Source organism: Kogia breviceps, chromosome 19 (assembly GCF_026419965.1).
Source record: "Kogia breviceps isolate mKogBre1 chromosome 19, mKogBre1 haplotype 1, whole genome shotgun sequence".
Lineage (NCBI taxonomy): Eukaryota > Metazoa > Chordata > Mammalia > Artiodactyla > Physeteridae > Kogia > Kogia breviceps.
Window position 1 is genome coordinate 46,886,821 of NC_081328.1, and position 14,770 is coordinate 46,901,590.

General features: G+C 63.4%; 1 protein-coding gene across 14 annotated transcripts in view; it reads right to left on the minus strand.

The window, feature by feature from the left end:
• Positions 1-14,770, minus strand: part of BAIAP2 (BAR/IMD domain containing adaptor protein 2) — a 72,059-nt gene that overhangs the window by 6,393 nt on the left and 50,896 nt on the right. For 3 of the 14 annotated variants that reach the window (XR_010838141.1, XM_067021040.1, XM_067021041.1), the window contains exons 7-14: positions 11,131-11,283; positions 8,210-8,434; positions 7,827-7,908; positions 6,968-7,169; positions 5,954-6,022; positions 5,365-5,527; positions 3,468-3,502; positions 732-779 (exon numbers count right to left, since the gene is read on the minus strand). Coding sequence is in view for 12 of the 14 variants with exons in the window: in XM_067021040.1 (XP_066877141.1) it covers positions 752-779; positions 3,468-3,502; positions 5,365-5,527; positions 5,954-6,022; positions 6,968-7,169; positions 7,827-7,908; positions 8,210-8,434; positions 11,131-11,283 (957 nt within the window). In the remaining 2 variants the exon portion in view is untranslated. Of the gene's footprint in view, positions 1-731; positions 780-1,182; positions 2,714-3,467; positions 3,503-5,364; positions 5,528-5,953; positions 6,023-6,967; positions 7,170-7,826; positions 8,029-8,209; positions 8,435-11,130; positions 11,284-14,770 lie in introns of those variants that run through there. The other 11 variants (XM_067021038.1, XM_067021039.1, XM_059046560.2 and 8 more) reach the window with 8 other exon arrangements.

The window sequence follows — 14,770 nt, forward strand, 5'->3', positions numbered from 1 at the left end:
AGGGCCCATGTGGCAGCTTCACGCAGCATACTTCTCAGTGACAGGGCTGGGGTGGGGTAAGGGGGCAGCAGTGCTGCCCAGATCCAGGCACAGGAGCCCAGAGCAGTGGGCTCCCCCTGCATCGCCCCCACCCCAGCTGTTGGCGCTTGCTTTCCAAGGGCACAGGGGAAGGGACCATCACCAGCTGGGAGTTGGAGGAGGCCCCCGGGGCCTGATCTGGAAAGCCTGGAGTAGCCCCTTGGAGCCATGCCGGGGCAGACGGCAGGTGAGCCTGGGCAGAACGGAGCCACTGCACCTGCTCATCCCCTGTGGGGCAGACGCATGCTCCCGCTCCCGTGTGCCTGTGGCTCTCACCTGGGCACAGGCTGTGGTGCTGTCCCCAGACCCATCCTGGCCTCCCCAGCCGAGGGGCTGTGATACTCACCATCTCAGGAGCCAGCCAGGCCGGGCTCAGAGCCCCGCCCAGGGACCGGTCTGAGGGGCACTCAGCCAAAGGAGCCCAAAGCCAGCCTCGCAGCTGATCACCAGGCTTCACCGTGATTATGGCCAAAGCACCCAGCAGAAGCAACCAGGGAACCCAGACAGAGGGCCAGGCCAGACCCACAAGCTTCCAGAGGGAGGAAATCCGAGAGCCCAAGGAGAGGTCCAGGGAAGCAAAGACCCAGAGCCGAGAGCAGACGCAGGCTCAGCAGACCCTCGGACCCCAGCATAAGAAAACCAGGGCAACTTACTAACTCTAGTCAGGGATCGCTCAAAATCTGGCCACTTCCACATCGGCACTGCAAGGAAACACAGGGCTTGGTTGGTGCAAGTGGAGCGGGTGGGAGTGAGGTCTGAGGACTCCGAGGGGACATACGCCAGATGGAGGAATGGGGGGATGCCTGGCAGCTAGTGTATGCTGCCAGGAGCATGTGCCACCAGCCACAGGGCAGAGCTGGCTCTCCAGCCCCCGGGAGGGGTCTGCAGGGAGGAAGCTCCAAGGAGCACGTCAGCTCAAGCACGGCATCCCTGGATCAGGCCCACGTGGCTCTCACCCAGGGTGCGGGCCTCCCCTGGTGCCCCCAGGGAGAGCAGTGGGGCCTGGCACTCCCTGCACCTTGGTTGTTCTGTCGGCGAGGAGGCCAGGCTTTGCACGTGGCCTGGACACACGCAGAGGGGCTGGAAGGAGGCGCCACACCCAACTCGATGCAATAAATAAAACTTTTATTCAAACAACTGCAGTACAGGGCACAATTCAGATTTAAAAAAAAAAAAAGATGAAAGGAAACAGGAAAAATATTTTCAGCACTTTACATCTTCATACAAGTTTTGCGGTTTTGTGTCTACATTCATCCATTGAGCATGGAATCCCCTGGATTTGAGATCTTTTAGCAAAATTAGAACACCAACATAGAAGGCTCTTTTTACAAAGGTCCATGTTCTGGCTTTGTTTTTTCCTTAATTATAAAACAGGGTCTGTCTGCGTCTTGAGCTGCTTCTCTCACAAATGCTACCAGCCATGTCCTAGTCCACGGGAGGGGGCGGGAAGGTTTTGCTAAATCACATCAGAAAAAGGAGCGTCCACAGCTTCACGAGGGCTCCCGTGGTGGGAAGGGCGGAGCGGCTGCGCCTTCGCTCACTTCCCAGATTCAAGGCATGAAGAGGCAATACCAGTAGCCACTCAGTCCAGCATGTCTGTTTCTGAAGTCACCAAGACACACAAAGAGACGAGAGCGTTTAGGGAGGACTGGGCAGGGACTGCCTGCTCCCTGACGGCAGATGCGGGGGTGTAGCGCCCAGAGCCGCCCTCACTCCTTCACAGGCTGGTTAAAGAAATGATTTCCAGAACACGTTGGGTTGGGGGTGGTCTCTGGAGGTCTTTGGAATGTCCGAGTGCGGCCGGTCCCCCTCCCCGCCAGCGCACTGTGCAGTCATGGCCACGGCGCCAGGCGCTCTGGTCTGTACATCGTCCAACGGCGTCCGGGACAAGGAAGCGGTCAGGAGCCCGGCCTGGCGGGCAGGCAGGGCTGGGGGCTGCGGCCTCCCTCACAGGAGCGGCCAGCTTCCTCAGGAGGCCCCCTGGCTCGGCCCGAGCCCTTCTCTGGGTGCGGCCGGGAAGGATGCCCCCGGGGCCACAAGCCTCGTGGAGCCCCCAGCACCCTCCCTTCTCCTGACACAGGTGCCAGCGTGTGCTGGGGGGTCAGATGCAGAGATAACAGTACATACACCGGAGTCCATGCATATCTGTTTTTGTTTTTCAGGAAAAAAAGAGTCCTTTTCCTGTTTTTCGTCTTTTCGTTTTTTTGTTTTTTTTTTAAAGATTTTTCTTTTTCTTCAAACTTTTTAGACCTGGCTCACGGTGAGCCTTCAAAGAGGGACAGCGTGTCATGAATACGGCGGATGGGGAGCAGCGGCGAGGACACCCCGCCCGCGCTGCCCAGCGGCAGGTCCCAACACACGGGTGGGGGCGTGTAAACATAGGGAGCGGAGATGGGGCAGCACCATGGACCCTGGGGGATCACAGAGTCTGGGGTCACCAACCAAAAGGCGGGGGTGAGGGGGCAAGTGGGAAAGAGAAACAACCCAGGAAGAAACCAACGAGAGCCGAGGAGGAAACCGATGGAGCCCAGACAGACTGGCGCGGGGTGGGGGCAGGGGACGGCGGGAGCTCTTCTGAGCAGCAGCTGCCCGGGGCCAGCGTCCTCACACTGTGGACACCAGCGTGCCGCCGCCGCTGCGGAACAAAGCACAGGACAGCTGCTGGGCCGCGCGCCTCCCCCACAGCTGCCCTCCCAGCCGCGCGGCCAGCCACCCGGCCCTGGGGGAGTGGTGACAGGGGACCCCCAGAGCCCAGACAAGGGCTGAGCCTGGGCCAGGGTTTCAGAAGGCTGCAGCCCTGAGCCATCGGCGCCGGCCTGGGCTGGTTCTGGGGTGACGAGCCCCGGGGCGGGCCCCTCTCCTGGCTGAGGTCTGGACAAGCAGGTCTGGATGCCAGGAAAGAGCAGGGCCACAAAACCACCAGGCGAGGGGGTCACGCTGTGGCTGTGGGCAGCCCGAGGGCCCCACCAGGAAAGAATGGGAGCCCCAGTAGTGGCTGCAGTGGGTCCCTGACTTCGGCCTGGGCGCAGGGCCAGGCCCGGCTTGCTCCCATCCACCCACCCGCCTGCCCGCAAGGGGAGCACGAAGGCAGCTCCAGGAGGGGCTGCTTCCCCCACTCGGCGTTATCTGCGGACCCTGGGCTGCTGCCAGGGGACAGGCCATCCTGCACTGAGGACCCTGCCCTACAGAGCGGACTGGGGAAAGGCACAGGCGCGGTGAGGGACCGAGAACAAGCACCCTGGGCCCTGCTGACTCAGAGTGGAGACACCATGGTCTCCAGCCAGGCCCCAACAGAGCAGACCTGGGAGGGGAGCCACCCAACTCCAGCCTCCGGTGGGACAGCTCCCCAAAACCCACAGCTCCCCAAGACGAGTCTCAAAACCCCTTACCTGCTCACGGCCCGTGCCCCGTAATCATCCAAACCCTGGGGAGGAAAGGAAGAAACAGGTCAGGCTGGGGTTCAGGGGGTGAGGCGAGATCTGCAGGGCAGGGTCCCCTCCTAACCCCAGGGTATGTGGTGCTGCCTGCAGCTGAGGACATGAAGGGCCCCTCACCCCCTCAGCAGTGATCTCCCAAATTCACAGGGATGCCTCCTTATCTGGCCAGCAGCCGACGGTGAGCTCACGCTCCCGGGCACACACAAGACACATCACCTGATGACGCCCTTCCACCCATGTTCCCTATGGCTCTTAGGCCCTGCAGGTCATATGGTAGGAACACCTGGCAGGTGAGGGCTTCCTGGGGAACCCAGAGGCTGAAACCACTGATGGTGGGCCGCTGGGGAGCCGGGTCGGGGAAGCCAGGCTGGCGGAGGCTGGCGTGGGGAGGGCGGCTGCACCGAAGGTCACCCGCACGCCCGCCTCATGCACACCTGTGCTGGCCCCGGGGCGCCCCACACCCAGCCGCCGCAGCTTCCTGGCCCCGAAGCAGCTGCCGCCCCAAAGCCATTGAGGGGTACTGGGCCACCCTCCTCAGCTCTCTAAGCATCAAAACCAAAACCAGCAACCAGGAAGCAAGAGCAACAAGCAGTGGTCAGATCCCTCCAGTCCAGGCCAGCTGAGGCCTGGGTAAGGTTGCAGAGGGACTGAAGTGTCTCACTGCTCAGCAGGCTGGCCCTGTGACCCCCCGAGGCGCCATGCCTCTCTCAAGGCGGGATCAACCTCTCCCTCCCTGCTGCTTGCCCTGGCCATTGGTCCCAACCTCACCTTCTCCGAAAGGTTCCATCCAAGGGTCTGGCCACACCACCTCGGCCTTGCCCCTTTCACCACTTAAATTGTCTCAAATCACATGTTCACTCTGCCTAAACCGTCAATTCCCTGAAGACAGCTCCCTCCACCCTCGACACCTCACACAGCATGTGCCAGCTGAGCCCTCCTCACAGGAAGGAGAGGTGGGTGAGGACAGGACAGCTGCCGGACAGGGGCAGCTGGACAGGGAGAGTCGGCCACCACATACCCAGAGCCCTTCCCTGCCTCACCCACTTCTGACATCACACTGTCAGTATGGGAGCCCCAGCTGTTGGGTCAATTTTCTGGCTGCTCAAACCCTAGAGAAACCTGAGTTCTCTTCTCTTCCTCTCCCTTCTGCCTGGGCCCCCCAACCCCCAAACCGAGGGAGGCCCTGCCCTAGAGAGCGGCACCGGAACAGAGCTGCTGGCCCCTGCCAACCACACAGCCACAGCAGATGAACGTCCTGGAAGCCTGGGCCCCCTCCACCCCACGAGCTTCCCCAGCAGAGCTGTGCAGCACGGCCCACACTCACACCCCAGCCCTGCCTTGACCTCAGGGCCACCAGGCACATTGGGGGATCCATCAGGGGACCCACTGGGGACCCAAGCCTCAGTCTTCTACCTCTGGTCACCTGGTACCAGGTGGCCTGACCATGCGTGCCCGGCCCTGCCTCCTAAGGGCCCCAGAAACACGCTAACTAGACGGTTCCAGCCACATCTCAGGCCCTGAGTGGCAGGCACTCGTCTGCACTCGAACCCATGATTGCAGGAGCCCCACGGCTCTCAGGGAAGGGGCTCCTCCCGAGAGGCAGCATCCAGAGCAGTCTCAAGGCCGGCAGCACCCCAGCCCGAGGGAAGGGCAGGCAGAGGGGCCACCGTGCCTTCTCCAGAGGCCTGAGACTATAGAGGACGTCTGGCCGTGTCCCCTGAGGTGGCCACAGCAGGGGTGCAGATACCAGGTCCCAACCCCCGAGCCCACGGCCTTCCAGTGGAGGTGCCAACACAGGGCTGCGGCCGAGCCCACCTATCAACGGCCCCTGCCAAGGCCCCCGACTCACCTGGGAGAAGGCGGGCACGGCCACGCTGTAGGGCCTCTGCTTGAAAGTGCCGGCCGTCTGGGCGGGGAAGGCCCGGGAGGATGTGCCATAGTCGGGGGGCGGGAGGGCCAGGTCTTCCTTGTCCAGGAGGTTGCCCGTGCTGCTGCTCTTGCCCTGCTGCAGGCTGTGGGGACGGGGCGCAGGGCTGTCAGCTTGGGCCCGGCCCCCACGGGCCCCCCACCTCGCCAGGCACCGCAAAGAAGGTGGAACGAGAGGCTGTTCTCCGTGGCCTGGGGTGCAGCCACGCTGCCCCGGTGGGCCAGTCCCCTCCTAGGAGCAGGGTGTGAAGCATGCAGGCGGGAAGGGAGCCGAGCCCTACGATGGCTGCTCAGCCCCTCGCTGGCTCCAGCAGCGAGTCTCCTGCTCTCCCGAGGGCCAGAGGGACCTGGGGGGCTCATGGGGCCCCCACCCCGCCCCCCATGGCTGGCAGCGACCCCCGGGGCTCTCAGACGCTGCCCTCAGAGCACCTCCGCACCCCTGCACCCTAGGGCCTCAAATGCGCAGCCCCTCCCCAGAGCTACGGGCCACCTGCCCCAGTCGGCACGCTCACCTCATGTGCAATCTGTCACTGCCGTCGCCGTCCAGGACCCGGGTATAGGAGAAGGGAAACCAGCCCCGCCTGGAAGAGCAGACCCCGTCAGAGCGTGCCGGGGCCTCTGCGTTCCGGCACAGGGGCCGACTGCCATCCGGCCCAAGTCCCACCCGTTCTCCGGCCTGGCTGCCCCCGAGGAGGGGACACGTGTGCACGCTCCAGGGAGACCAGGAGACCCCAGCACCCATGCGGGATGTGCATCCAGCTCGGAACTGCCCTGCTCCGGATGGGAGTGAGGCTGGGGGTGAGGGAAGGTGCCAGGACCCAGGCAGGGCTCTTCTTCAACAAACAGGGCTGGTTTCCTGCCACGTGGCCCAGCTGGGCAGGGCCTCAGCCCCATGTGGCCATACAGAACCACGGCCCCAACGTGAGAGGCTGCCTGGGGGAGGCAGGCGTGGTGTTGGGCATGCGGGTGCCCTGCCGGTGCCCCTCCTCCTCAGAGATCCCCCTCAAGAGTGGCTGCTGCCAGTAGCCAGAGCCAAGCTCTGCGCAGCCTCTCCCTCCCCGGCTGAGGCAGGCTGCTTCTGCCCTGGGGCAGGGGTCTCTCACCCCACGGACAGGCACATGCAGACAATGGGTGGTGGCGGTGGCAGTGGGAGGGGACAGCCCCTGACCTGGGCGGCCCCTGGCTGAGCACAGCCTCTTGGCAACAGGTGTTCAATTAAGCCGTGAAGGCGCGGCCCATCCGGCTCAAGGCCACTTCTAGAACCCCAGCAGGGGGGCTGCTCACACGCACGGAAAGGCTTTGGGGTGGAAGGCTGGCCTCTGCTGACTGGGAGGGCACACATGGGGTGATGGGCTAGGTCAGGGGGTGTGGAAGTGAGGGACGGTGGGGGGCCGTCGGCTACAACTGGCCCTCCCAAGAGAAGCGTGGGACCTGGATCATCAGCTCAGAGGAGGACCCAGGGCCCAGTCAGGGCGTCTGCGGACCGGGTGCGAGGCCGACGTGCCCGCCGCCCTCACGGGACTCACATCTTGGTCTTCTCGCTCTCGCCGTAATGCCAGCCGTCGCGGGCCTCGGGCACCAGCAGGGTGATGAAGTCGCCCTCCTTGAAGCTCAGCAGGGTGCTGTTGTCCCCAGCCGCGTGGGAGAAGATGGCCTTCACCCGCATGCGGCCGTTGCGCTCCAGGCCGGCTGCCATGGAGCTCGAGCGGGGCAGGGTCTTGTTCTCGGCTGCCGGGATGACAGGGCAGGTGTGAGGGGGGGGGGTCTCTGCCCCGAACGGGTTAGGGCACGGTCACCCTCCCGTCAGCTCAGCTGCCCGATGATGAGATGCTAGGAGGCCCCAGGTGGGCCTGGAGGTGGACTGTCCATCCTGATGGCTGACTACCAGGCCTCCAGGGCTGTTTGGCTCAGACTCTGGAAGGACCTGGGAGCCGGGGTGCGCATGGCTTCAGCCTCTGACCTGCCACTCATCAGCAGGGGCAATCCTCTGGGCCTGAGCCTCAGCTTTCCCATCTGCTAATCAGGAGACCCTCACGGGCCGAGGCCACTGGTGGGGCTGCGGGAGGGAGAGTGCCGACCACGGCAGACACGGCAGGGCGGGAACCTGTGCCACGGTCGGCAAAGCCCTCTCCAGCGTCACCCACCCGCTCCTGTCCCCAGCTGAGCTGCTGGCGTCCCCACGCTGCCCTGCCCTATCATGTTCACTTCATGGGGAACCTGGCCAAGCCCAAGGGTCCGGGAAGGCAATCTCAAAGGGGCCCCCGGGTGCCGCACACAGGCAGGCACACTTGCTAGCCTCCGGACCTCCCCAGCCTCCCCTCAGGTGTGATGTTACTACTGCGGGCAGGGGCAGGGGCAGGGCCGGGGCCCCAGCGGAGCTCTTACTGGTGGCGTAGCTGTTCTTGGGGGCCACGCTCTTGCGCACAGGAAGCGTGTTGGAGTAGGAGTCGCTCAGCTTGCTCTGAGACTGCGGAGGAGACGTGGACTTGGGCTGGGCGGCCTTGCGGTCAGCCCAGGGGGTGTAGTCCTCGTTGTCTGGGCCCGAGACGCCATTCATGACAGGCGTGTTCTCCTGGGCAGACAGCCGCTGTCAGGAAGAGGCGGCATGGGGGCGGTGTGGCAGGACGGCTCGGCCTGGGGAAGGCCAGCATGGAGAACCCCTGGCCCCCAGCAGGGGTGCGCCCCAGCTGCCACGGGATGCCAACCGTTGGTGCCAAGGGGGGCCATCCCCCCACGTCCCCATAAAGCTTTCCAGAGCAAGGACTTACCCCCACAAATGGGGCCAGCTCAGGGGGCACCGGCAGGGGCTTGGCCCCCGGAATGGGGTCTGAGATGACCAGGTTGGACTTGGAGGCCGACAGGCCGCTGGGGAGTATAGACCCATTGCTGCTGGCCATCTGCTGCATCAGCTGCACGGCACGGTCTGGGATCTTGTTGGGGTCGGCACAGGCCTGCTGCCACAGCGGCAACTTCTGCGCCAGCAGCTCCTTGCCCTGAAGCGGAGAAAGCCAAACAGGGTGGCGATGAGGGCCAGCCGCAGGCTCCTGCAGCCTGCCCATGGGGTTGGGGGAGGCCAGGGCCTGCTGCCGACCTCACTGATGCAGCCCCCTGGCTCCCGCCTGGCACTGGGAGGCTTCTAAAGAGACACACCCACCCTGGGAGAGGCACACCTGGTTAGGGCTGCTCTTCGCTATGTGGGGTGCCTTACAGCCAGATGAGCCACCTGTAAGTCCCTGACCCCCGACCTGGAAAAGGGGCCGACATGATGCAGTGAGCTGTGCAGTCGAGGGACCCCCAGAAACGAGATCAAACCAAGGCCTGATCAGGGCGGGGCCTCCCCAGGGGCCCGAGAGCTGAAATGGACAGGTGCTCAAGTGGTCAGCCACGGACAGAAAGGCCCTTTGTGGGCAAACCATGAGATACTAGGAAGAGCACCACTCGGGCAGGCTTGAGGGCCAGGAAACCTCGTAGGGACCGAGGGGACTGTGGGAAACGGACAGAGCTGCCCAAAGCCCAGCTACGATCAGAGCACCACCCAGGGGCCCGCAAGCCCAGCTGTCCCTCTAGCATGCACCAGGGCCTGCCCAGGACACAGCTGGCCAGAAGAACACAGGGCCTGACAAAGGATGGGGAAGCCACAGGCCTGACCAGGGCCCCAGGATGGAGCTGTAGCCAGAAGTGAGACACCAGCCTGAGGTTCCCTGCAGCCCTTTCAGGGGCCCTGTGTCCACAACATGGACACACTCGGGGCCTGGGGTGCAGCTGTGCCCTCCCCCTCACCTGGCCCTCTGACCAAAGCAGGCTACCCTACCTGCAACAGGTGACACAACCCATGTTCCACTGCAGACCCCAGACCCACCCTGGGTGGAGCTGCCCCCCAGCTTGGGGCAGTCATGGTCTCCAGGACCTCGGAAGGGTTTGTCCAGCCCGTACTGTCTCTCTTCACTTATCTTCCCACTTTTTTACCCCCCCTATTTTTTGGCAGTGCTGTGTGGCATGCGGGATCTCAGTTCCCTGACTGGGGATCGAACCCGCGCCCCCTGCAATGGAAGCACTGCATCTTAACCACTGGACCACCAGGGAAGTCTGTCCTCCCACTTCTTTTGACCTGTGTCTGGGGCAGGGAGGTGGCACCCACATGGGGAAACTGGAGGCTGCTGGACAAACAGCCCTTTGGAGCAGGCCGTGGCCCCCTCTACAACTTGCTGGTTTAAACCAGGGGCCAACAAACAACCGCTCGAGGGCTGGCTGCTTGTCTGTGAACAAGGTTTGACTGAAACACAGCCACCTCCATTGGTTTACTCATCTGTGGCCACTTCTCTGTGCAATAGCCAAAACTGGAGATATTTACTAACTGGCTCCTGAGTGAAAGAAATAGTTGATGGGTCTGGGCTGGTGGTGGGAAAGCGGGTCAGCAGGGACCCTGCACTAACAGGGACAACCCAGGATCAGGGTGCCGCAGCCCAGGGCTCCCACCCTGATGAAGGCCCTGCTGCTGCCAGGTCTGATCCCAGGCACAGGGAAATGCCGGGTGCCTGCTGCTGGGAATAGGCTGGGGTGGTCCTGCCTTTGGGCCACGGTGCCCAAGCCCTGGGGACTTGTGCCTCTTTTAAACCTACCAGGGGGCTGGCGTCCAGCTCCCTGGAAAGTTAGCTGTCATGTCTCGCATACACACGATCAGGCCCCCCAGCAAACGGAGATGGTGGCGTCCTGGAAAAGGACTGCTTTCCTGCCCTTCTGGCACGGATGTGCCTGCGCTCTCCCTGACCAGTCACAGGGCCCAGCCGCCAGAGGGCGCATATGCCTGCCACAGTGCTGCCTGGGGCCGCGTGGGCGCTGCGGTGGCCCTGCTGGAGAACTGCGGCTGCAGCAAGCACCGCCCTGCTGCCAGTGAGCCCTCGGGGCACAGGACCTGCCGGCAAAGCCCCACTCAGCGGGGTGGCCCGACCCCCGACCCTGCAAAGGACATAAGTCCTGTCACCATCCTTGCTTTGCACCTGTGGTGGCAGCAGGCCCTTGGGCAGGCCCAGGCAAGCAGGAGCCTCTCCGTGGAGGGAGGGCATCTGTCTCCTTGGCAGCTCCAGCCTGGGGACCAGAAGCTGAGTCAGATCAAGCATGTGTATGAGGTGCTAACCCACAGAAGCCCTTTATGGAAAAAGGATACAAACGAGGGCCTCCCTGGTTGGCTGAGCTGCCTAACCACACCTAAACTCTCAGAACGTTCCGGAATGTTCCCGCAGACAGCTCTGACCCCACCCCAGCTCCTACCTGTGGACTACAGGAACAGAAGCCCCAGGGAAGCCCCAGAAGCTACCTGTCCCGGCAGGGGAGGTGTGTCCTCTGGGTCTCGCTGGCCCCAGGGGCCTAAGCTGGCCTCTGTAGGGGTTCCCTGGCACTGCAGCCCCTCCCAAGGAGCTTGATCCCTGGAGGAGACCCTCCTAGTGGGCTCTTAGTGCAAGTGCTCTCAAAAACACAGCCGGCAACTTCTAATGGGAGTCTTAAAGCATCTGCAGCTTTAACCTGGTAACTCTCCTTCCAGAACTCTCGCCCTGGGGAAATCCGAAACACACGGGACGCTCAGCACAATGTTCCTTCATGCCACCTCCAGGCTGGACGCGTCCCAGTGCTCCCGGGGGAAGCAGTCGTTTCTGCCAACGAGGGCTCGGCCGCACACAGGGTGAGCACCCACCTTGGAGTGGTAGGCGGCGGAGTTCTTGGCCACGGCACACTGCTTCTCCACCAGGAAGCAGAACCTCCTCCTCTCCTCAGTGAGAGCAGTCTTGTAGCCGTCGGACACGTAGCTCTCCAGCTCCCCCTGCTTGCTGCCGATGGCGTCGATGTACTGGGGGTGGGAGAGGGGGTAGAAGAGGCAAATGAGCCAGCGACGGGACAGCATGCGACCACCTCCAGTTCTGGGCGGCCCCATGGAGGGGGAGCACACCTCCCGGCCGGCGCACTGGTGTGAGGCTCGGCTGTGTGACTCACTCTGGCCATGGGGCTCCCCTGCTGTGCCACTGCCCCCTGGTGCCCCCGGCAGCTGTACATGTGGGGACCATGCTGGCAGGTTGCTTGGTGAGGCTGGTGGCGGTGGTCACCTCCCTCGGACCCGGACTCCAAACATAATAAAAGCCACCCTAATGCTTGGTAGACTAGGAAAGCTCAGCTGGCACTGTTGGAGAATGACTAATTCACACCCAGATCCCATGGGGGTGGGCAGAGAACACAGAGACAGGAGACCCCGTTTGATACTGGGGTACACCAGAACGTTCTCTGCAGGTTGGAAAGTTTCAGTAACAAAGTACCAGCAAGACTGGGGGCAGCTGTCCCAGGGAGCCCTGCCAGCCCCCTTCCTGTCTCCCCTCTCTCCCCTCCACGCTCCACACGGGGCACAGACTCCCCGCCCCAAGCTGGTATCGCTCTCCTTTGGCCGGCCAGGGAACAGCCTTTGCCGAATCAAGCCCCATCCTCCGGAGGAACGGGCAGGTCCAGGCCACGAGGGGGCGGCCTCCCCCGCCTGACTCCCTCGCCTCCTCCACCAGCTCTGACTCAGCGTGAGTGGGTGGTGCGGAGCCGGTGGGCGCAGTGCAGGCTGTTCCTGCCACCTCCCCTCCCCTCCCCTCCCGCAGCGCTCAGCTGGAGGGCGAGGGCCCGCCTGCCAGGCGTGGGCCGTCCGCAGTGCTCTCACCAGCGCACAGCTCGGTCAGCATGAGTTAGCACACTACCCCAGGCAGGGCCTGCCCAGCGCCCTCACCAGGACAGGGACCCTGCTCCCCCCTCCAACGCCTGCAGATCACCCCGCCTTCAACGCTGAACCCCCTCTTCTCGCCCTGGGAAGGCAGCCAAAATGGGCCAGACTACTACCCCACCCCTAAAGGAGCTTGCCCTGGTCCTCCTGAGCAGCCGCAGGGCCGGCCACAAGGTGGGGTGGGTGTGCCGGAGAAAGTCTGTGCAGGAGGAGAGAGGCTTCCAGGGCAGCCCCGCTCCCTGCCTCCACTGCCGCGGGTCCCACCGCCCCAACCCCGCCCAGCAGCCCGAGCAGCTCCAAGTGCTCTTCTCCGGGTTATGAAACACGTGCGCATCCCAGAGCCTCCAGCCCCTGCTCCGGCAGAACCTCCCCTGCACCGTGGCTCCTCCAGGAAGTGGGGGAGCAAGTCTGCAGATTTGGGGTGCTACTGGGGGCCTGTGGAGGCCACCGTGGGCAAGGCTGTGCTGTTTTGGGAGGTCCCTTCAGATGCCGCCCACCAAGGGGGAGTGGCTCACACCCGAAGCCCCTATGCAGACAGGAAGCCTGGGGGCGGGAATGCCCTCTGGACAGAAGGGCCTGGAAGGGGCAAGGCTCCCTGAGAGAGAGGGGACCCTGATGCACAGCCCGCTGCCCCTGCCCCATCACCTAAACAACACCCAATGCTAGACTGAAATCCCCCGAAGGGTCCCCTGCCTGCTCTGCTCCGTGGCTGCCCTACCCCATCCAGGGTATAGTGGGACATCGGCGTGGCCTTGCAGGCTTCAACCCGCCTGGAACGAAGACGCCTCCCTCGGCCTGTCCTGCCCTTCCCTGCGTACAGGGGCACACACAGAAGCTCGGCTGGGGTCCCGAGAGCCCCTTAAGGAGCAGCCTCAGGAAAAGTTGCTGTGAGGCTCCAGAAGGAGTTTGGGTTTTAACCCCAGGGTAAGCCCCAGCCGGCCAGCCCTTCCCCGGGGTCACCACCTCCTACCCTCCCTGGGGGCTGCTCCAGTGCTGGCCAGGGGTGGGCGCACGGTGAGCCAGGCACGTGGAGACCCCATGCCCAGGCAAGAGGGGCTGAGGCGCCAAGAGGTCAGCGCGGAGCCTCATACAGGAAGGCCCAAGGGAGACCGCCCACTGTCCCCTAATTGGGGACTTTGGGGAGGGAAAGGCACCTCTTCCAGCGGCTACCCCAGGACAGCAGCATAAACTGGGACGTGGGCCCCCAGGGTCCGCCTGCCCTGAGCCCGCTGCTGAGAACGGCTCCTCCTCGTGCCGGCCTGGCGTCCCCGTCTGTCCTGCTGACGGTTTCTGGGTTTTCAGGCTGCGGCAACATCTTTCACCTCAACGCTCCCACTCCCTGGAGGGGAGAGAAACCAGCTCTGGACGAGATGGCGCGGGGCGCTGGCCTCATTAGCTGCCTGGCAGCCTCCCATGCGGGGGGAGGGAGTGGTGGTTTATTTTTAAGATTTCCATTTATTCAAACGAGCCCCAAGAAGGGCCAGGAGCAGCTCAGGTCTCAGGCAGGGAACCTGGGGCTATGAGAGCCACCCAGTGTCTTCCCAGGGACCACAGTTGCCTGGGATAGGGCAGGAGAGACGTCAAGCTACACCGGCCGGGATGGCCAGTCCAGGCGGGGGCCACGAGAACTTGGAGAGCCGACCCTTCCTCCACGGTCCCCACACCAAGCATCTGGCTTGGGCAGAGCGCTAGCTGGCCAGGACACTGGCTGCCACTTCTGTCAAGGAACGACGGCAGGCCCTCCTGACCTCCTTTCCCAAGACACCGCCTCCTTGTGGAGAGAGGCCACCACTTCACAGGCAGATCCTAGAAATCCAGGCCAAGTGAGGAGCTTTGCCCTCGAACGGGCGCAGGAGGAGGAGGACACACACACACACACACCCCCGCTCCAGCCTCCAGGCCACGCTGGCCGCTGTCAGCAGGGACACCTCCCAAATGTGCAGGAGTGTCCGCGCTCTCTGGGACGTCCAGAGGACAGAACGTGCCTGACCCTACAGCTCTGATGACTTAGCAACAGGCCCCAGAAAACGGCCCAAGCCGGTCCCTGCCACAGGCAGGCACCACGGCCAGGCTCCTGGCGTCCTGCATCCTCCCTGCCCCCACCTTCCCCTGCTCCTTGCTTAGCGGGTGCTATGGAGACCGCACTATAGAAACACCCAGCTGAAAGCATTTAAGACCCACAGAACGCTCCCACTTAGTCACCCTGGGCTGAACAGCCCTGTAATCCGAGAAGACAAAAGTGATCAGAACACATGTCTCCTCTCCTCTGTGGAGCAAGCCGGTGACTCAGAGCGGGGGAAGGGTGTTCTAGAAAACACCCGAGGCTTTGGTTCCCCTCGCCGGATAGGCCATCGTGGCTTTCCCACGTTTCTCAAAACACCAACGCTGCCCCCTAACTGCTGCAGCTGGTGAATGACAGCGGAATCCTTGGGCCTCAGCTGTCACCACTGGTAACCACTACTCCAAGGAGACAAGGAGGGAACCCAATTAGCCGTGATGTACAGGAAGGTACAGCCAGAATCTGACGCCCCCAAGTTGCATTCATTCAGTCACTGGGCACCTTCTGGGGGCAGCCAGTGGCTTC